The sequence below is a fragment of the Balaenoptera ricei genome, chromosome 4 (genome assembly GCF_028023285.1).
Source record: "Balaenoptera ricei isolate mBalRic1 chromosome 4, mBalRic1.hap2, whole genome shotgun sequence".
NCBI lineage: Eukaryota > Metazoa > Chordata > Mammalia > Artiodactyla > Balaenopteridae > Balaenoptera > Balaenoptera ricei.
In genome coordinates, this window is record NC_082642.1 from 112,542,499 (window position 1) to 112,564,246 (window position 21,748).

The 21,748-nt window shown below is 37.4% G+C and overlaps 1 protein-coding gene and 1 pseudogene across 9 annotated transcripts in view; one reads left to right on the top strand and one right to left on the bottom strand.

The window, feature by feature from the left end:
- The window catches only part of SENP7 (SUMO specific peptidase 7), a 149,564-nt gene that overhangs the window by 29,663 nt on the left and 98,153 nt on the right, over positions 1-21,748 (top strand). For 7 of the 9 annotated variants that reach the window (XM_059921236.1, XM_059921237.1, XM_059921242.1 and 4 more), the window contains one exon: positions 383-481. The exons of the other annotated variants lie outside the window; for them this stretch is intronic. In XM_059921236.1, the coding sequence (XP_059777219.1) occupies positions 383-481 (99 nt within the window). The remainder of the gene's footprint in view (positions 1-382; positions 482-21,748) is intronic. 9 annotated transcript variants of the gene reach the window in all.
- On the bottom strand, positions 13,073-13,534 carry LOC132365468 (large ribosomal subunit protein uL23-like; annotated as a pseudogene).

Sequence of the window (21,748 nt, forward strand, 5' to 3'; positions counted from 1 at the left end):
GAGACCAGCTCGGTGCATTGTGACCACCTAGACAGGTGGGATAGGGAGGGTGGGAGGGAGACACAAGGTGGGAGGGGATATGTATACGTATAGCTGATCACTTTGTTTTATAGCAGAAAGTAACACAAGAATGTAAAGCAAATATCCTGCAATAAGGATGTTAAAAAAAAAAAAGTTATTGTGATACTTTATCTACTTTTTTACTGAATGAGAGAGGCTTTTTATAAAATTATATTCGACTGCCTATAAACCAAGCACTGAATTTATCACTCTTTAAAACTAATACCGAAATATTAATGCAAGTAATATAATGGTTCTGTTAGCTTATTCAGCTCTTATTTATATTTCAGTTAAACTGGTTATTTTCTCATTCTGGTTTCAGATAAAAAAGATGTTAAATGCAAAACCAGAGGATGTTTGTGTTAAGTCACCACTGTCCAAACTCAGAAGCTCAGAACGCTGGGATCTTTCTTTGCAGGGGGTAAATAAAAACTATTTCCTTTTAAGTATGTGGTGTTACTTGGTATGGTTAAAATAATTTAATAAAGCTGAATTTTTATTTTCTTATATGTCCTTTTTTTTGTTTTCTAATTGCAGGTTTTAAATTTATTTCTGGCAGATGTTGAAGTGATGCTTTGAGGTTAGGGTCTTTTTCAGTTTAAATCTAAGAACATCTTATTATGCATGGTTGTTTCCTTCATGAATTTAAATCTCATTATTGTAATATATATTGTATTTTAAATTTATGAGAATATTAAGCTTATTAGAATCCTTTGCTCTTTTCTCCGTTTTGTAAGTTTGAGAGGGTACATCTTAAAGGGTGACACAACTATATGTGTGTGTGTATATATATATATATATTTTTTTTTAAAAATATTTATTTTTTATTGGGGTACAGTTGCTTTACAATGTTGTGCTAGCTCCTGCTGCACAGCAAAGTGAACCAGCCATATGTATACACATATCCCCTCCCTTTTGGATTTCCTCCCATCCAGGTCACCACAGAGCACCAAGTAGAGTTCCCTGTGCTATACAGCAGGTCCTCACTAGTTATCTATTTCATACGCAGCGGCGTATGAAATAGATTGACCCAGATGTCAATCTCAATCTCCCAATTCATCCCAGCCCAACACAACTATATCCTAAAAGATATCCTGATTATAAATCTGGACTAATTTTATCACTATTAAGTATTACTATTGAGTTCTCATGGATAAAGCTTAAGATAGCACTTTATAAGTTTTTTTTTCTTGACTGGCACAACTCATGGTCAAGGTTTTAAAAATAGAATTTTTCTAAGATTTTCTAATTCTCCGTTTGAGGATATACGTATTAGTCTACTAGGGCTAACATAACAAAAGACCACAGGTCAGATGACTTAAACAACAGAAAGTTATTTTATCACAGGTCTGGAGGCTGGAAGTCCAAATCAAGGTGCTGGCAGGGTTCATTTCACTAAGACCTCTTTACTTGGCTTACAGATGGCTATCTTCTTGCTGTGTCCTCATATGGTCTCTTTTCTGTGCACCCACATCCCTGGAGTTTCTTCCTCTTCTTATAAGGACACTAGTCTTATAGGATTAGGGTCCCACCCTTATGACCTCATTTAAACTTCATTACCTATGTAAAGGCCCTATCGCCACATACAGTCATATTAAAGGTTAGGACGTCAACATATGAATTTTGGCAGAGACAGTTCAGCTTATAACAGGAGAATTTTAGGATAACAGACTTTAAGTCACCTTGAATATATGTGTTTTTATGTTACAGACAAGAAAAATTAACCATTTATTATAACTTGTTCTCAGAGGAAAGATTTGTTGTTAGTATTAGTTGCTTTAACATTATTTATATATTTATTTATTTTGGCCACGCTGCATGGCTTGCAGGATCTTAGTTCCCTGACCAGGGATTGAACACATGCCCTCAGCAGTGAAAGCACGGAGTCCTAAGCACTAGACCGCCAAGGAATTCCCTAACATTATTTAAAAATTTAATAATTAAATAATGCATTTGCTTTTTTTTTTTTTTTTTTTTTTTTGCATTTGCTTTTTATACAGGGTACAAAAAAGGGAAATAATAAATGGGGCTATTTCCTAAATGCAGTCACTACTGACAGTTTTTTTTTTCATTCCTTTCAAGGAAAAGAAAGCATATTGCCCCCATACGACTCTATATTATTTTTTGATCATTGCTTAAGAGGGATCATGAAATACATCTTGTTCTGTGTTTTGCTGTTTTTAGTTAGTAATATTGTTAAATTTTTTTATTCTATTTTAACACATTTAGATCTATCTCTTTTATGCATTTTTTATTGGCTTTGCAATACTCCAAAAATATACTATATACAATAATTTATTCACTTAGTACACTGATATTAGACAATTTGGTTGTTTCTGGAGTTTTGCTGACAGAAACAATATTGCAAGACCTTCATTTTTCGTAAACAGGGAACCATTTTTGAGTGGGATTACTGGGTCTAAGGAAGTTTGTATATTAAATTTTAATGAATATTGCAAAATTGTCTCACAGAAGATTTGCACCAATTTATATTGCCACCATTGAGAGCTCCCATATTTCTACAGGTTTACTAGTACTGGATATTATCAGGCAGTAAAATTGTTGCCAGTAGAAGAAAAAAAATACATTATTATTTTTTTAAGCTTTCTTTTTTAAAAATATTTATTTCTTTATTTTTGGTTGCATTGGGTCTGAGTTTTGGTGGAATCTTTCGTTGCGGTCCGTGGGCTCTCTGGTTGTGACACGTGGCTCAGTAGTTGCAGCGCGTAGGCTTACTTGCCCCATGGCATGTGGGATCTTAGTTCCTGGACCAGGGATTGAACCTGCTTCCCCTGCATTGGAAGGCAGATTCTTAACGACTGGACCACCAAGGAAGTCCCCAAAATACATTATTTTAAGAAAATTTTATATCTGCATTTATATATTTTACTTTATGTTTTAGAATACTGAATGGAGTAAAAATAAGATATATATATCATTTTAAATACACACACACACACACACACACACACACACACACACACACAGTCTCTTGGAAGTAGATGGATGCTTTTTGTTGGGTTTGTTTTCTTAAGAAGTATCTTACTAAATGTGTTTTTTCCTTTACCCTTGGGTCATATAATCTTCCTTTAGTATTTGGCCTTCAAGAGGCAGACGTGGATCACCAGAGAGCTCTTTTTTTAAAAATAAATTTATTTATTTTATTTATTTATTTTTGGCTGCGTTGGGTCTTCGTTGCTATGTGCGGGCTTTCTCCAGTTGCAGTGAGTGGGGGCTACTCTTTGTTGCAGTGTGTGTGCTTCTCACTGCAGTGGCTTCTCTTGTTGTGGAGCATGGGCTCTAGGCATGTGGGCTTCAGTAGTTGTGGCATGAGGGCTCAGTAGTTGTGGTTCGTGGGCTCTAGAGCGCAGGCTCAGTAGTTGTTGCACATGGACTTAGTAGTTGCTCCGTGGCATGTGGGATCTTCCCGGACCAGGCTCGAACCCATGTCCCCTACATTGGCAGGCGGATTGTTAACCACTGTGCCACCAGGGAAGTCCCCAGAGAGCTCTTTTGGTATTAAGTCTCTATGTTATATAACCTGCCGTCTTCTCTTTCCTTAACTCCTTTTCATTTCAGCAATCTCCTTCTCCTGAGAAGTAATGGCTTATTTTCTCCTATTTCTCTCTATCCACTGAGTGAAACAAGGCTTCCTCAGAGACATATTTTCTTTTCCTATGACTAGTTTCCCACTCTAGTTGCATGTGTTCCTTAAGATAGTGATACTTAACTTTTGGAAAATCTACATCCTGTTTGAGATTTGAAGTGGCAAATGTGTCAGCTTTACCTTGCTCCCATGTTGCTTTAGACTTAACGGTATGTGTTAAGTGTGCTTCATAGTTTGTAGGGTTTGAGGCAGTACCAAAATCTTGCTTTGTTGATTCTCCCACACGCCGTAGGTTTCAATGAAAGAAAAAGGGATAAATGCCACTCTCCATAATCTTTAGCAGAATTTTAACTTACTTGTTTATTTTTGATATTAACTGAGATACAATTATATAAAGCAGGCTGCACAGATCTTAGGTGTATAATTGGATGAGCTTTGACTAATGTAACATATGCAACCAATATCTCAGTGAAATAGAGCATTGTTGTGTGCCTTGAAAGTTCCCTTATGCCCCTTACCATTGTATCTTCTCTTTGCCCGCTGTCCCTATTCCCACGCTGTTCCTGACAACCAATTTTCTGATTTCTATATTTGTAAGATAGTTTTGCCTATTCGTATAGTGTATACTCTTTTGTGTTTGCCTTCTTTTGCTTAGTCAAATGTTGTTGAAACTCATTCCTGTTTTCTATCTATCAGCAGTTGCTGTGAGCGGGGGCTACTCTTTGTTGTGGTGCGTGGGCTTCTCATCGTGGTAGCTTCTCTTGTTGCAGAGTGCAGGCTCTAGGCACATGGGCTTCAGTAGTTTTGGCATGTGGGCTCAGTAGTTGTGGCTTGTGGTGTCTAGAGTGCAGGCTCAGTAGTTGTGGTGCATGGGCTTAGTTGCTCCATGGCATGTGGGATCTTCCTGGACCAGGGCTCAAAACTGTGTTTCCTGCATTGGCAGGCAGATTCTTAACCACTGTGCCACCAGGGAAGCCCAGTTTGTTTCTTTTTACTGCTAAGTAATATTCTGTTATATGAGTATAACACAATTTATTTATCTAATTCTTCTGTTGATGGACTTTTGGGATTGGTTTTTTTTTTTAAATTTTATTTATTTATTTATTTATTTATGGCTGTGCTGGGTCTTTGCTTCTGTGCGAGGGCTTTCTCTAGTTGCGGCAAGTGGGGGCCACTCTTCATCGCGGTGCGCGGGCCTCTCACCATCGCAGCCTCTCTTGTTGCGGAGCACAGGCTCCAGACGCGCAGGCTCAGTAATTGTGGCTCATGGGCCTAGTTGCTCCGCGGCACATGGGATCTTCCTAGACCAGGGCTCGAACCCGTGTCCCCTGCATTGGCAGGCAGACCCTCAACCACTGCGCCACCAGGGAAGCCCTGGGATTGGTTTTAATGGTTTTAATTTGCTTTGCCCTGGTGACTAATGGTGTTAAAATATTTTCATATGTTGATTAGCTGTTGTATGTTTTCTTTTTTTGTGAAGTGTCTGTTCATATTTTTTGCCCTTTTAAAAATATATTTTATTGGCAATTAATTTACATATAATTAATCCATTTTAAGTGTTCTCTGAATTTTGACAAAGGTATACATTTTTGCAGCCACCACCGTTATAAAGGGGTGTGTGTGTGTGTATTTGTATTTATTTATCGGTTTTTTTTCTTGGTTTACAGTCCTATGAGTTACAAGATCTGTATAGACTCATATGACTATCATCACAGTGAAGATACCGTACAGTTCTATCACTCCAAAAAATTCCCTGGTGCTGTCCCCTTTGTAGTTACTCCCTATCCCCATCCCTAACCCATGGTAACATTGTTGTTTTCTCTACCTGTAGTTCTGTATTTTCCAGAATGTCACATGAATGCAATCATGGAGTATGTAATTTTTTAATGTTTTGAGAGTGGCTTTTTCACGTAGTATAATGCCATTGAGATTCATCCATGTTGTATATATCGATAGTTTGTTTATCCATTCCCACATTAACCACTGAAGGACATATGGGTTGTTTACAGTTTTTGGCAGTTAGGAATAAAGATGCTATACATATTTGTATATAGGTCTTTTTTGTGAGCAGAAGTTTTTTAATTTGTCTAGGGCAAATACCTATGAGTGGGATTCCTGAGTCATGTGTAAGTGTATGTTTAACTGCCAAACTGATTTCCAGAATACCATTTTACATTCCCACCAGCAATGTATGGGATTTCTGGATGCTCTGTAACTTTACCAGCACTTGATGCTGTCAGTTTACTTATTTTTTAAAATAATAGACTATTTTTTAGAGTTGTTTCAGGTTTACCAAAAAATTGAAGGGATAGTACAAACAGTACCCATATATTCATTCTGCCCTTCCCTATCCTCACACACAGTTTCCTTATTATTAACATCTTGCATTAATGTGGTACATTTGTTACAATTGATGAGTCAAATACTGATACATTTTTTTAATATTGAGATGTAATTGACATGTAACACTGTATTAGTTTTAGGTGTACAACATGATGATATTTATTTATTTATTTATTTAGGGGATCAAACCATTTTATCTAGGGGCTTTGGAGGAGGGTTGAAAGGCTGGGAGGACAGTGAGATCTGACATCCTTCTCCCAGCCGGGAGCTCCTCCGGCTTCACCGTCTCTGAAAGCCATAATGATTGATATATATTTAAATAGCAAAATTATTGCCACAGTAAGTTTAGTAAGTTTAGTTAACATACATTACCATACATAGTTACAGTTTTTTTTTTCTCATGATGAGACCTTTAAGAGCTACTCTCTTAGCAGGTTTCAAATGTGTAGTATAGTCTTGTTAACTAATTCGCCATGCTGTATATTATGTCCCCAGGACTTATAACTAGACATTTTTACCTTTTGGCCATCTTCACTCATTTCGTCCAACTCTCAACCCCTGCCTCTGGCAATCACAAATCTGTTCTCTGTATCAATGAATTAAGATTCAAAAAAAATTCCACATGTAAGTGAGATCATACAATGTTTGTTTTTCTCTGTCTGACTTATTTCACATAGTATAATGCCCTGACAGTCTACCCATGTTATTGCTAATGGCAAGATTTCCTTCTTTTTTTATGGTTGAATAACATTACATTAAAGTGTGTGTGTATGTATATATGTGTGTATATATATATATATATATATATATACACATACCACATTTTGTTTATCCATTCATCCATTGATGGACACTTAGATTGTTTACACGTCCTGGCTATTGTAAATAATGTTGCAGTGAAAGTGGAGTTGCCGATAATTTTTTTTTCAGGTAGTGATTTTGTTTTCTAAGGAAAAATACCCAGAAGTGGAAATGGAATTGCTGGATCATATGGTGGTTTTTAAAAATTTTTTTGAGGAACCTCCATACGATTTTCCATAGCGTCTCTACCAGTTTACATTCCCGCAAGCAGTGCACAAGGGTTCCATTTTCTCCTCATCCTTTTTTTTCTTTTGAAATATTTATTTGGCTGTGTCAGGTCTTAGTTGTGGCACGCGGGATCTTCCGTTGCAGCACACGGGCTTCTCTCTAGTTGTGGCGCGTGGGCTCAGTAGTTGTAGCATGTGGGCTCTCTCGTGACGCGCGGGCTCCAGAGCATGCGTGCTCATTAGTTGCGGCGCACAGGCTTAGCTGTCCTGCAGCATGTAGGATCTTAGCTCCCCGACCAGGGCTCAAACCTGCGTCCCCTGCATTGGAAGGTGGATTCTTTTTTTTAAAATAAATTTATAAATTAATATATTTATTTATTTATGGCTGCGTTGGGTCTTCATTGCTGCGTGCGGGCTTTTTCCTCTAGTTGTGGCTAGCGGGGGCTACTCTTTGTTGCAGTGGGCAGGTTTCTCATTGTGGTGGCTTCTATTGTTGCAGAGCATGGGCTCTAGGCACCTGGGCTGCAGTAGTTGTGGCTCGTGGGCTCTAGAGTGCAGAGTCAGTAGTTGTGGCACATGGGCTTAGTTGCTCCGTGGCATGTGGGATCTTCCTGGACCAGGGATTGAATCCGTGTCCCCTGCATTAGCAGGCAGATTCTTAACCACTGCGCCACCAGGGAAGTCCCACAAGGTGGATTCTTAACCTTTGGACCACCAGGGAAGTCCCTCTCCTCATCCTTGCCTCCTCTTTTTATGTCTTGTCTTTTTGATAATGGCCATTCTACCAGGTGTGAGGAGGTAGTTCATTGTGGTTTTGATTTGCATTTCCATGGTGTTTAGTGATGTTGAGCCCCTTTTCATGTACCTGTTGGCCATATGTATGTCTTCTTTGGAAAAATGTCTATTCAGATCTGCCCATTTTTAAATTAGATCTTTTGTTTTTGCTATTGAGTTGTATGAGTTCTTTATATATTTTGGATGTTAGCCTCCTATCAGTTATATGTTTCAGAAATAATTTCTCCAATTCTGTAGATTGGTTTTTCATATTGTTGATGGTTTCCTTTGCTGTGCAGACATTTTTAGGTTGATGTAGTCTTACTTGTTTATTTTGTTTTTATTGCCTTTGCCTAGGTGTCAGATCCAAAAAATCATTGTTAAGACACTGATATCAAGGAGCTTACCCTTTATGTTATCTTTTAGGAGTTCTATAGTTTCAGGTTTTATGTTCAAGTCAGTCAGTCCATTTTGAGTTGATTTTTGTGTATGGTGTAAGATAGTCGTCCTGTTTCATTCTTTTGCATATGGCTGTTCAGTTTTCCCAGCATAATTTATTGAAGAGACTGTCTTTTCCCAACTGTATATTCTTGGGTTCTTTATCACAAATTAATTGACCATATATGTGTAGATTTATTTCTGGGCTCTCTGGTCTGTTCAGTTGATCTATTTTTGTGTTTTTATGCCAGTACCATACTGTTTTGATTACTATAGCTTTGTAATATAGTTTGAAATCAGGACGTGTGGTGTCTCTAGCTTTGTTCTTCTTAAGATTGCTTTGGCTATTCAGGGTCTTTTGTGGTTCCAAACAAATTTTAAGATTGTTCCATTTCTGTGAAAAATACTGTTGGAATGTTGATAGGGATTGCATGAATCTGTAAGTTGCTTTGGGTAGTATGGCCATTTTATCATTATTAATTCTTCCAGTCCATGAGTATGGCATATGTTTCCATTTATTTGTATCTCTTCAATTTCTTTCATCAGTGTCTTAGAGTTTTCAGTGAATGGGTTGTTTATTCCTAGATATTTTATTCTTTTTACTGCAGTTGTAAATGGGATTGTTTTCTTAATTTCTCTTTCAGGTAGTTTATTGTTAGTGTGTAGAAATGCAGTTGTTTTTTGTATGTTGATTTTGTATCCTGCAACTGTACTGAATTCGTTGATTAGTTGTAACAGTTTGTTTGGTGTGATCTTTAGGGTTTTCTATGTATGATATCTTGTCATCTGCAAATAGAGACAGTTTTACTTTTTTTCGAATTTGGATACTTTTTATTTCTTTTTCTTGCCTAATTGCTCTGGCTAGGACTTCTAGTACTCTGTTGAATAAAAGTGGTGAGAGTGGCCATCTTTGTTTTGTTCCTGATCTTAGAGGAAAAGCTTTCAGCTTTTTACTGTTGAGTATGACATGAGCTGTGGACCTGTTATACATGTCCTGTCATACATAATTGAGGTATGTTCCCTCTATACCTGCCTTGTTGAGAGTTTTTATTGTGAATGGATGTTGAATTTTGCCAGATGCTTTTTCTGCATCTTTTATTATGATGATATGATTTCATCATTCATTTGATGAATGTGATGTATCACATTGATTGATTTGTGGATGTTGAACCATTTTTGCATCCGTGGAATAAATCTGACTTGTTCATGGTGTGTGAACCTTTTAAAGTGTTGTTGAATTTAGTTTGCTAATATTTTGTTGAGGATTTTTGCATCTGTGTTCATCAGGGATATTGGCCTGTAATTCTCTTGTAGTGTCCTTGTCTGGTTTTGGTATTAGGGTAATGATGGCCTCATAAAATGAGTTCGGGAGTGTTTCCTCCTCCTCTGTTTTTTGGAAGAGTTTGAGAAGGATTAGTAATAATTCTTCTTTAAATGTTTGATAGACTTCACCAGGGAATCCATCTGGTCCTGGACTTTTGTTTGTTGTGAGGTTTTTGATTACTGATTCAGTCTTGTTACTAGTAATTGTTCTGTTCATATTTTCTGTTTCTTCATGATTCAGTCTTAGTAGGTTATGTTTCTAGAAATTTATTCATTTCTTATAGGTTGTCCAATTTGTTGGAGTATAATTCAGAGTAGTCTCTTATGATCCTTTATAGTTCTGTGATCAGTAGTCATATCTCCTCTCTATTTCTGATGTTTTTGTTTTGTGAGTTCTCTCTCCTTTTTTCTTGTTGTGCCTAGCTAAAGGCCATTTTTGGGTTATCTTTTCAAAAAACAGCTCTTAGTTTCATTGATCTTTCCTATTATCTCTTTAGTCTCTAGTCACTTATTTCCACTCTGATTTATACTTTCATATAAATGAAATTAGTTTTCTTGTAACTAATTAGTTCCCTTTTTGGTTTAAGGAAAGCCCTTCAATATTTCATGTGTGGCAGGTCTAGTGGTGTTTGTCTGGAACTTTACCTTTTGCTTGTCTGGAGCTCTTTATCTCTCCTTCAGTCTTGGAGGACAACTTTGCTGGGTAGAGTGTCCTTGGTTGGCAGTTTTTTTTTCTTTCAGCACTTTGAATGTATTGAAACACTCCCTTCTGGCCTGTATAGTTTCTGCTGAAAAATCTGCTGATAGTCTTATGGGGGTTCGCTTGTATATAAGAAGTTGTTTTTTCTCTTGTTGCTTTTTAGATTGTCTCCTCGTCTTTAACGTTTTACAATTTAATTATAACGTGTCTTGGTGTGGGTCTCTATAGATGCATCTAATTTGGAACTTTCTGGGCTTCCTGACTGTGGATGTTGGTTTCCTTCCGCAGGTTAGGGAAGTTTTCAACCAGTATTTCTTTAAATAAGTTTTCTGCCCCGCCTTCTCTTTTTGGTACTCCTATTATGTGAGTATTGTTCTCCTTTATGTTGTCTTATAAGTCCCTTAGTATATGCTCACTCTTTTTATTCTTTTTTTGATCCTTTGATTGGATGAATTCTACTGCCCTGTCTTCGAGTTCACTGATCCTTTCTTTCATGTCATCTAGCTTACTGTTGATCTCTCTGTTGAATTTTTCAGTTCAATTATTAATATTCTTCAGTTCTGTGATTTGTTTGGTACTTTCTTTTCTTTTCGTTGAAATTTTCATTTTGTTCATGCATTGGTCTTTTGACTTTGGTGAGCATCTTTATGACTAATTTTTTGAACTATTTATCAGGTAGATCACTTATTTCCAGTCATTAAGGTGTTTTTTACTGAGGTTTTATCATGTTCTTTCATTTGTAATGTATTTTTCTGCTTTATTTTCCTTCATTCTCTGGTTAGTTTCCATGCATTAGATAAAACAGCCACCTCTCTCAGTCTTGAAGGACTGATCTTATATAGGACCTGAACCTTATCCTTTAATTCTGTCCTAACCCTTCGTTGTTTCTTAGACCTCTGTGATTGTCCAAGCAGTCTTCTTTGTTTTTAGTGGCTTCCAGTAGTTGAGAGTGTGACAAGACCTGTCTGTATCCCAAGGGGGAGGATCTTAGCACCTAGATGCAGGCTGATTGGAAGCCAGAACCCCAGGCAGCAGCTTTTAAAGTACACAGCTAGGGACTTCCCTGGTGGTGCAGTGGTTAAGAATCCGCCTGCCAATGCAGGGGACGTGGGTTCGAGCCCTAGTCCGGGGGGATCCCACATGCCGTGGAGCAACTAGGCCCATGCACCACAACTCCTGAGCCTGTGCTCTAGAGCCCACAAGCCACAACTACTGAGCCCATGCTCCGCAACAAAGAGAAGCCACTGCAGTGAGAAGCCCGTGCACTGCAACAAGGAGAAGCCCCTGCTCGCTGCAACTAGAGAAAAAGCCCGTGTGCAGCAACAAAGACCCAACGCAGCCAAAAAAAAAAAAAAAAAAGTACACAGCTATACCTCTTTCAGAGTAAGACTGGCAGACAGGTGTTTCTGTTTGTTTGCTCCGTGCTGTAACCTGGGGGGATAGCTGGTTAAAAACTGTTCTGCTCTTAGGTTTAGTCCTGTGGGACTTAGGAGCATATGCCCCATTGGCCACCAGAGCCAGGTGATTAAGGGGTATCTCCTGGGCAGCAGCTGCAAAAACTGGTGTGCCAGTCTTGTGCATAAGCTCTTTTTTGGGAGATAAGGGCAACCTGGAGGTAGAGGGAGAGCTCAGAGATGGTGCCTACCTGCCTCCATGGTCTCTGGAGAGTGTTGCAGTTGGACCTGGGATGCATGTTAAATTAGAAGCCTGCCCTTCATACTGCAGATTTTGAGATAAACAAATAGGCCTCTTTTATAGAAAGACTGGGTGCATTTTAGTCTGCTGCCTCTATTCTGGGTCCTGGAGGGTTAGCCATGGTGAGTCCATGTGAGCCTTTTAAGAACTGTGTCTTAGTATGCCAGAGCCTTATGGGTCTTATATTTAGATGCAAGTTCTGTTGCCTTTTAAAGCTAAATGTTTTGGGGGCCTATCTCCTTGGTGATAATCTTAAAAGTTGGGGTGCCAAATGTGGGGTGCAAACCCATTGCTCCTTAGGGAAAAGCTGGGAGTTGTGAGTTCCTTTCTGGCTGTGTTCTGATCTGCTGGGGATGGTGTTTATGGAGAGATTATGTCTCAGCCTCTTCTACCAGTTTTTTAAATAAATTTATTTATTTATTTATTTATTTATTTTTGGCTGCGTTGGGTCTTCCTTGCTGCGCGCAGGCTTTCTCTAGTTGTGGCGAGCGGGGGCTACTCCTCGTTGTGGTGCGCGGGCTTCTAATTGCAGTGGCTTCTCGTTGCGGAGCACGGGCTCTAGGTGCACAGGCTCAGTAGTTGTGGTGCACAGGCTTAGTTGCTCCACAGCATGTGGGATCTTCCCGGACCAGGGATCAAACCCATGTCCCCTGCACCGGCAGGCGGATTCTCAACCACTGCACCACCAGGGAAGCCCCTCCTACCAGTTTTGATGTGGGTTTTTTCTCATTTGTGTGATAAGAGTTGCTCAGCTAGTTTCTGGATTTCTTTCAGAGGGAGTTGTTCTGTATGTAGCTGTAGATTTGGTGTGTCCATGGGAGGAAGTGAATTCAGGACACTACCTACATCATCATCGTGAACTGGAACACCTCTGATATATTATTAACTGAAGTCCGTAGTTTATATTAGGGTTCACTTTTTGTATAGTATATTCTATGTGTTTTGAGAAATGTATGATGACGTGTATCCACTATTACAGTGTAATTCAGGATAATTTCACTGTTCTAAAAATTTCTTGTTCTCCACTGATCTTTTTAATATCTCTATAGTTTTTTTATTTACAGTGAAAACTTTTATATTTTGAATTAGCTAGCTGGACTCAGTTTAGATGATCCCAATTTTGTTGGCTACTCCAAAGCATAATAGTCAGGAGCCAGTAGAACATATGCCTTCTTCTTTCCATCAGGCCATGTCAACGTCAGAGCTTCTTCACAGCCTGTTTAATTTGGTGTTTGTTGGCCTTGCCATCCACAATGAACACCAGTGTGTTGTTGTCTTCTATTTTCTTCATGGCTGACTTGGTGGTGAGGGAGAACTTGATGATGGCATAGTGGTCAAGCTTGTTTCTTCTAGGGGTGTTCTTCTGAGGATATTTGTGCTGCCTCTTGAGCTGCAGTGTTTTGGGCCGTCGGAAGGTCACCACGTCCAGATCTTCTTTTTTTTGTGGCTGTGAATACCTTTCAACAGTGCTTTCTTGGCCTTCAAAGCTTTTGCTTTGGCTTTGGCTTTGGCTTTGGCTTTGGCTTTGGGAGGTGCAGGGGCTTCTTTCTTTGCCTTTGGCGCCATCTGCGTGAAAAGCTCCGTAGTTTTAAAATTTTATTTATTTATTTATTTATTTCTGGCTGCGTTGGGTCTTCGTTGCTGCGCTCGGGCTTTCTTTTAGCTGTGGCGAGTGGGGGCTACTCTTCATTGTGGTGCGCGGGCTTCTCATTGTGGTGGCTTCTCTTGTTGTGAGTATGGGCTCTAGGTGCACGGGCTTCGGTAGTTGTGGCTCGCAGGCTCAGTAGTTGTGGCTCGTGGGCTCTAGAGCACAGGCTCAGTAGTTGTGGCGCACGGGCTTAGTTGCTCTGCAGCATGTGGGATCTTCCTGGACCAGGGCTCGAACCCGTGTCCCCTGCATTGGCAGGTGGATTCTTAATGACTGTGCCGTCAAGGAAGTCCCCATATTTTTTTTTTTAAATCATATTGTCATATACTTGGAATCATACAGCCTTTTCAGATTGGCTTCTTTCTCTTAGCTGTATGCTTTTATGTTCATCAGAGTGTCTTTTTGTGGCTTGTTAGCTCGTTTCTTTAAAAAAAATTTTTTTTTTTTAGAAAGACTATTTTTTAGAGTAACTTTAGGTTCACAGCTAAATTGAGCAGAAAATACAGACAGTTCCCGTATATCCCCTGCCCCTACACATGCACAGACTCCCCCACTGTCCTTTGTTTTTATTGCTGAATGATACTCCATTATGTGGGTGTACCACAGTTTCTTTATCATCTATTGAAAGACATCTTGGTTACTTTAAAGTTTTCGCAGTTATGAATAAAGCTGCACTAAACATTAATGTGCAGATTTTTGTGTGGACAGAAGTTTCCAACTTATTTGGGTAAATACTAAGGAGTGCAGTTGCTAGACTGTATGTTAAGAGTATGTTTAGTTTTGTCAGAAATTGCCAAAGCATCTTCCAAAATGGTTGCACCATTTTGCATTTCCACCAGCAACTAATGAGATTTCCTGTTATTCCACATCCTGGCCAACATTTGGGGTAGTCAGTGTTTTGGGTTTTAGCCATTCTAATAGGTATGTAGTAGTATCTCTTTGTTTTACCTTGTAATTCCCTGATGACATGTTTTGGTGAGCTTCTTTTCATATGCATATTTGTCATCTGTATATCTTCTTTGGTGAAGTGTGTGTTCACATTTTTGGCTCATTTTTTCTTTTTGGCTGTGCTGCATGGCTTGTGGGATCTTAGTTCCCCAACCAGGGATTGAACCTGGGCCCACAGCGGTGAAAGCGTCGAGTCCTAACCACCAGATCACCAGGGAATTCTCTCATTTTTAAAATTGTTTGTTTTCTTGCTTTTTAGTTTTAAGAGTTGATTGTATATTTTGGATACCAGTCCTTTATCACATATGTGTTTTGCAAAGAGTTTTTTCTAGTCTGTGTCTTAACTTTTCATTCTTTTAACAGTATCTTTCACAGAGCAGTTTTAATTTTAATGAAGCCCAAATTTCAATTTTTCCTTCATGGATTGTGCTTTAGGTATTATATCTAAGAAGTAATTGTTCAACTGAAGGTCACCTAGATTATCTCTTACGTTATCTTTTAGGAATTTTATAGTTTTGCAATTTACATTTAGATCTGTGATCCATTTTCAGTTAATTTTTGTGAAAGGTATAAGATTTGTGTCTCTGTTTATTTCTTCATACACGAGTGGCCAGTTGTTTTAGTGTCATTTGTTGAAGATTAGCCTTTCTCCATTGAATTGCCATTGTTCCTTTGTTAGAAATTAATTGATTACATTGTGTGGATCCTTTTCTCAGCTATCTATTCTGTTCTGTTGATCTATTTGTCTGTTTTTTTGTCAATACCATGCTGTCTTGGTTACTGTAGCTTTATAGTAAGTCTTTAAGGTGGTAGTATCAGTTCTCTGAGCTTGTTCTTTAATATTGTATTGGCTATTCTGGGTCTTTCACCTTTCTATTTAAAATTTAGAATCAGTCTGTCGAAATCCACACAATAACTTGCTGGCATACTGATTGGAATTGTGTTGATTCTGTAGATCAAGTTGGGAAGAACTGACACCTTAACAGTATTGAGTCTTCCTATTCATGTGCATGGAATATCTATTTATTTAGATCTTTGATATCTTTTATTGGAGTTTTATAGTTCTTTTCATATAGATTTTATACATTTTTAAAGACTTGTACATAAGTATTTAATTTTTTCAGTGCTAATGTAAATGGTATTGTGTTTTTAATTTCAAATTCTAACAGTTCTTTACCTTCATGTAAGAAAGCAATTAATTTTTGTATATTCATCTTGTTTCCTGCACTGTTGCTATAATTGCTTATTAGTTCAAGGAAGTTTTTTTTTTTTTTTTTAATTCAAATTCATCTCTGGGATTTCCTACATAGACAATTATGTCATCTCAAATAAAGGTTTTATTTTTTCCTTCCCAATCCGTATCCCTTTGATTTCCTTTTCTTGTCTCATTGCATTATCTAGGACTTCCAGTATGAGGTTGAATAGGAGTGATGAGAGGGAACATTCTTGCTTGTTCTCAATCTTAGCATCAAAGCATATGGTTTCTCGCCATTAAGTGTGATGTTGGCTGTAGGTTTATTGTAGATATTCTTAATCAAATTAAAAATATTCCCCTCTATTCCTAGTTTTCTGAGAGTTTTAAAAAAATCATAAATGGCTTTTGGGTTTTGTCAGATGCTTTTTCCACATCTATTGATATGACCATTTCATATTTCTTCTTTAACTTGTTGACATTAATGGATTTTTCAAATGCTTAACCATCATTGCTTATTTGAAATAAGTCTCACTTGTTTATGATATATAATTCTTTTTATACTTTGTTGGATTTGATTCTGTTGAGAATATTTGCACCTATGTTCATAAGAGATATTGTGTAGTTTTCTTTTTTTGTAATGTATTTTTCTGGTTTTGGTATTAAGGCTGGCCTCGGGACTTCCCTGGTGGTCTGGTGGTTAAGAATCTACCTTCCAGTGCAGGGGACATGACATGGTTTTGATCCCTGGTCAGGGAACTAGATCCCACATGCCATGGGGCAAGTAAGCCCATGCTTTGCAACTACTGAGCCTGTGCGCTCTAGAGCCCGTCTGCCACAACTAGAGAGCCCATGCACCGCAACTACTGAGCCTGCACACTCTGGAGCCCGAGTGCCACAACTAGAGAGAAGCCTGCGTGCCGCAACAAAGAACCCGTGCACTGCAACCAAGGATTCCACATGCCACAACAAAGATCCTGCATGCTGCAACTAAGACCCGATTCAGCCAAATAAATAAATAAATAAATAAATATTAGGAAAAATAGAAAGGCTGGCCTCATAGAATGAGTTTGGAAGTGTTCCTCTACTATTTTGTGAAAGAAATTATAGAGAATTTGTATAATTGATTTCTTAAATGTTTGGTAGAATTCACTGATGAACCAAACTGGGCCTAGTCCTTTCTGTTTTGGAAGGTATTAAATATTGATTCAATTGATTCAATTTCTTTAATAGATATGGACCTATTCAGATTACATGAGTTTTGATCAATTGTATCTTTCAAGGTATTGGTCCATTTTCATGTAAGTTTTCACATTTGTGGGCATTGAGTTGTTCATAGCATTTCTGTATTATTTCTATATAATGTCCATTGGACCAGTACTGATTGCCCCTCTTTCATTTTTGATATTAGTAATCTGTCTCTTCTGTTTTTTTTCTTAGTTAACCTGGGTAGAGGTTTATCAATTTTATTGATTTTTTTCAAAGAACCAACCTTTGATTTAGTTGATTTTCTCTGTTGATTTCTTGTTTTCAATTTCATTGACTTTTTTTCAATTTCATTGATTTCTGCTCTTTTATTTATTTCTTTTCTTCTGCTTACTTTGGAATAAATTTGCCCTTCTTTTTTTAATTTCCAAAGCTGAAAGTTTGCATTATTGATTTTAGAATTGTCTCCTTTTTTAATACATGAATTCAATGCTATAAATTTCCCTCTAAGCATGTGCGCTTGAGAAGAATGTGTATTCTGTTTTAGATGAAGTATTCTATAAATGTTAATTAGATTTAGTTGGCTGATGGTGTTTTTCAGTTCAATTATTTCCTTATTGATTTTCTGCCTGCTGGATCTGTTTCTGATAGAGAGATGTTGAAGTCTTCAACTGTAATTGTAGATATGTCTATTTGTCCTTGTATCAATATTTCTATCAGTTTTTGCCTTATGTATTTTGGTGTTAGGCATATATACATTAAGGATTATTATTTTTTTTGGCGAATTGACCCCTCTATCATTATGTAATATTCCTCTTTATCCCTGTATCCCCAAATTTGATACTGTTTTTTCCTCTGATATCTCAGTCGGAAATTAATATGGCTACTCTAACTGTCTTTTGATGTCTTAGAATGGTGTTTCTTTCTTCATCCCTTTACTTTTAATCTGTTTGTGTCTTTATATTTAAAGTGAGTTTATTGTATGCAATGTAGAGTAGGGTCTTTTTTCTTTTTTAAATCATAGATTGATTTGATTTTCAAATATTAAACCACTTTTCTGTCCTAGAATAAACCCTAATTAGTCATGCTGTATTATTCTTTTTATATATTGCTGGTTTTGATCTGCTGATTTTTGTTGAGTATTTTTGTCTGTACTTATCAGGGATATTGGTCTTTAGTTTTCTTGTACTGTCATTATATTGATTTGGTATCAGTATAATGTTTGCTTTATAGATTGAATTGGGAATTGTTTATTTCTAGTTAATGGAATAGGTTGTGTAGAATTCACTTTATTTTCTTCTTAAATGTTCATTTGAATGTCTAGGAAAACTCTGGGAAATCCCTGCTAGAATGAGAGCTTCAAAATTAGATAACTAAATGATTTGATCCTGTAGGGTAGGGGGTTAGTGGAAGGGGAGAGGGGCAGATGTGTTTATAAAAGGGTAGCAGAAAGGATCTTTATGACACAACTGTTCTATATCTTGAGTTTGGTTGTAGTCACAGAGATGTCTACATGTGATAAAATCGCTTAGGACTAAATGCACACACACACACACACACACACAAGTGTGTGCATGTAAAACAGGTGAAATCTTAATAAGGTCATGGATTGTTTCAATGTCAGTTTCCTGATGATGATATTGCTGTGCAGTTATGCAAGGTGTTACCATCAGGGAAAACTTGTTGAAGAGAATACAGGATTCCCCAGATAGCCTCTCTCCCCCCACCTCACCAGTTTATCCAGCTGTTCAGTAGATGTTGGTTACCAAATAATTTCAGCTTACATTTTCTGATAAGTGTTTTCAGTGTTGACATTACATGTTGCTAATTTGGAAATTAGATGAAGAGTCAATAAGATTGAAATTCTGGTATAAAATTTAAATCCTGACCAATAATCTCAATTGGTTGGAAAGTCATCATCCATCTTTTATTACAGTAGGCTGTGACATGGATAAGTAGTTGTAAGCAAAGCTGATATTTTCTTCAGGATGCAGATTTGGTTCGTTTTTAGTATGTAAAGAAGTACTCTGTTGAGACTGTGAACACTGCACCACTTAGAATGGATGTAGAGTTGATTTGTCCAAGAAAAATTTTAGTCAAGTTCCTATGGAACATTTGGTTTTAATTATCATAGTATTTTATTTTGGTGTCCCTGCTAGAATGAGAGCTTCAAAATCAGGTAACTAAATGATTTGATCTTGTCTCTAAGCAAAGTCTTTTATTCTTCTATAAGTTTTTTCGTATTTAAATTATAATTATTCATACTATTTCAACCTTCCTATTTGTGATCAGATAGCTTTCAAAATATGTATGTGAATAAATTCTCATTCATAATCAGATTGTGGGACAATTCTTTGTTATCTGATTTTTTTTCAGAGATAGCATATATATAGGTTCATAGACTAAGTGAAAAATTGTATCTCTGAAAAATACAAGTTATTATCCAGGCTGCAATTCTAATCCAACTTTTGAAAGAAAAAACATTCTAGTGTGATATTAAATATAAGAAACAATTTATCAAAGTCTAAGTGAATTTTTGTTTTCCTCTGATAATGTCTGTAGATACACTCCAGATTACCCTTGGCTGTGGTAGGATTGGAGATGGGCATTGGAACATCTTACTGTTATTTAGAGTTAATAAAATTTTAATCAATTCCCCTCCTCTCCTATTAAAGTTATCTTCATTTTGTCTCAATGTGTTTGTTTCATTTTTTGTAATAGTTTAAAACTTCTCATTCTTTTTCCCCCTCTTTGGTGGGAATTATGTTTCTTTTCTGTACAGAATATGAGACTCAAAGACTAGTACTCTCAGCATTTTGCAAATATAGGCAAAACCTAATTACAATGTTATTAGTAAGGTAGAAAAAAATTTGGAAACAAAAAATGTGAAAGCTGCATTTACTGTGAGATTAGTGAAACAGTTGTGGGAAACTAGTTAACCAGTAGTTCTGAGAGTCTAGCTTGTGAGCTAAATTATTCCCAGTCCTGGTTGCAGTTTGATGTAAACAAATAATGTAATTCATTGTGAGAACTGTTATCAGTAATAGAGGTATGTAAAATAGTGTTACAGCAGAGATACTGATTTACTTTTCTAGAGAGTGAGGAAGGCTTCATAGGTGGTGTTGATCTGGGACTTAATGAACAAGGAGAACTGGGGAGGGCAAAGCACATTCTAGTAAGAGGAAACATGTACACAAAGATGTTAAAGGATCTGAATGGCATGCACTTTCAGGGAACTACGTATAGTTTAGTGTTGTCAGAATAGAAGATTCATGGGAAGCAGAAGTGAGAAAGAGAACTCAGTTCTTTTTTTTTTTTCTCCTTAGGTAGTGGGGAATACTTAGGAATTTAAGCAGGAGAATGACATCAGATTTGCATTTTTGAAAGATTTAACTTTCATGATGGAGTGGCTGCTGGACTGGAGGGGAAGAAGAGACCATTTGCAGGGAATCCCATTAGGAGAACATTGCAAGAGTCCAGGTCAGAAGTAAGAGGCAGAACTAAGACAGTGATACTGAAAATGGAGGAAAAATGTATTTTTAATCTAGTTATATTGATACATTTACATTTTGTAGTGAAATGGGAGTGACATTGTGTTTAGGTTGATATCTTGATAGGAAAGATTTCAGAGAATTTGTGTAATTTAGAACTGCAGCATTGGAAGGAGCATAGGCTTTTATGTCAGGCAGACTTGGGTTAATTGGTGAAGTTTATTCTCTGAGCTTCACTTCCCACTTACAAAGTGATGAGTTTTATACCATGTAGGGCTGTGGTGATAATGAGATAATAATGCCTGGAGAATAAAAATGACAGTTTATTGAGGGCTATCATGGTTAAGACAGTGTTTTTCATTACTTAAATTTTTTTTTTTTACTTTTTCAAATGTATTTTCAATTATGGTAAAGCACACATAACATTAAATTTATCATCTTAACCATTTTTAAGGGTACAGTTCACTGGCATTTAGTATATTCGCATTGTTGTGCAACCATCACCACCGTCTATCTCCAGAATTCTTTACATCTTGCAAAACCAAAACACTTTACCCATTAAAAAATAACTCTCCATTTCCCCCTCTCCCATCCCCTGGCAACCAAAAGTCTACTGTTTTCTATCTCTGTGTACTCTAGATACTTCCTATAACTTGAACCATAGAGTATTTGTCTTTTTGTTACTGGCTTATTTCACTTAACCTAATGTCATTGAGTTGGGAAAAACCCATCTTCCTCCTGTGTTTCTCCTTTACTCTCATACTACTATCATTTTCACAACACTTCTCACACCAGATGTGTGTGGGTTTTCCCCCACCAAGCAATCCTCTGGGACATGAACTGGGTGTCCTACAATTTATCTCAATTCTGACACTATCTATGTGGAGATGGTTTCAGATCTCACAGGTTGTGGGCTCAGTCCCAAGACTGCTCCCACCCCACTTCAGATGCCAATCACAATTCCAGGTTGTCACCTGTGCTTCTGACCAGCTGGCTATAAATCTGAGATTCCCATGACCCTCTCCTCAGGTTTGATTAATTTATGCTAGAGCAGTTCACAGAACTCAGAGAAGCACTTATTTACATTTACCAGTTTATTTAAGGACATGATAAAGGATACAGATGAATAGCCAAATGAATAGATACATAGGGCAAGGTCTGGTAGGGTCCTGAGTGCAGGAGCTTCCTTCCCTGTGGAGTTGGGGTGTGTCACCTTCCAGGTATATGGATGTGTTTACCAACCTGAAAGCTCTTTGAACCTCATATAATATTTTTGCTATTGTAATGGAGATTTG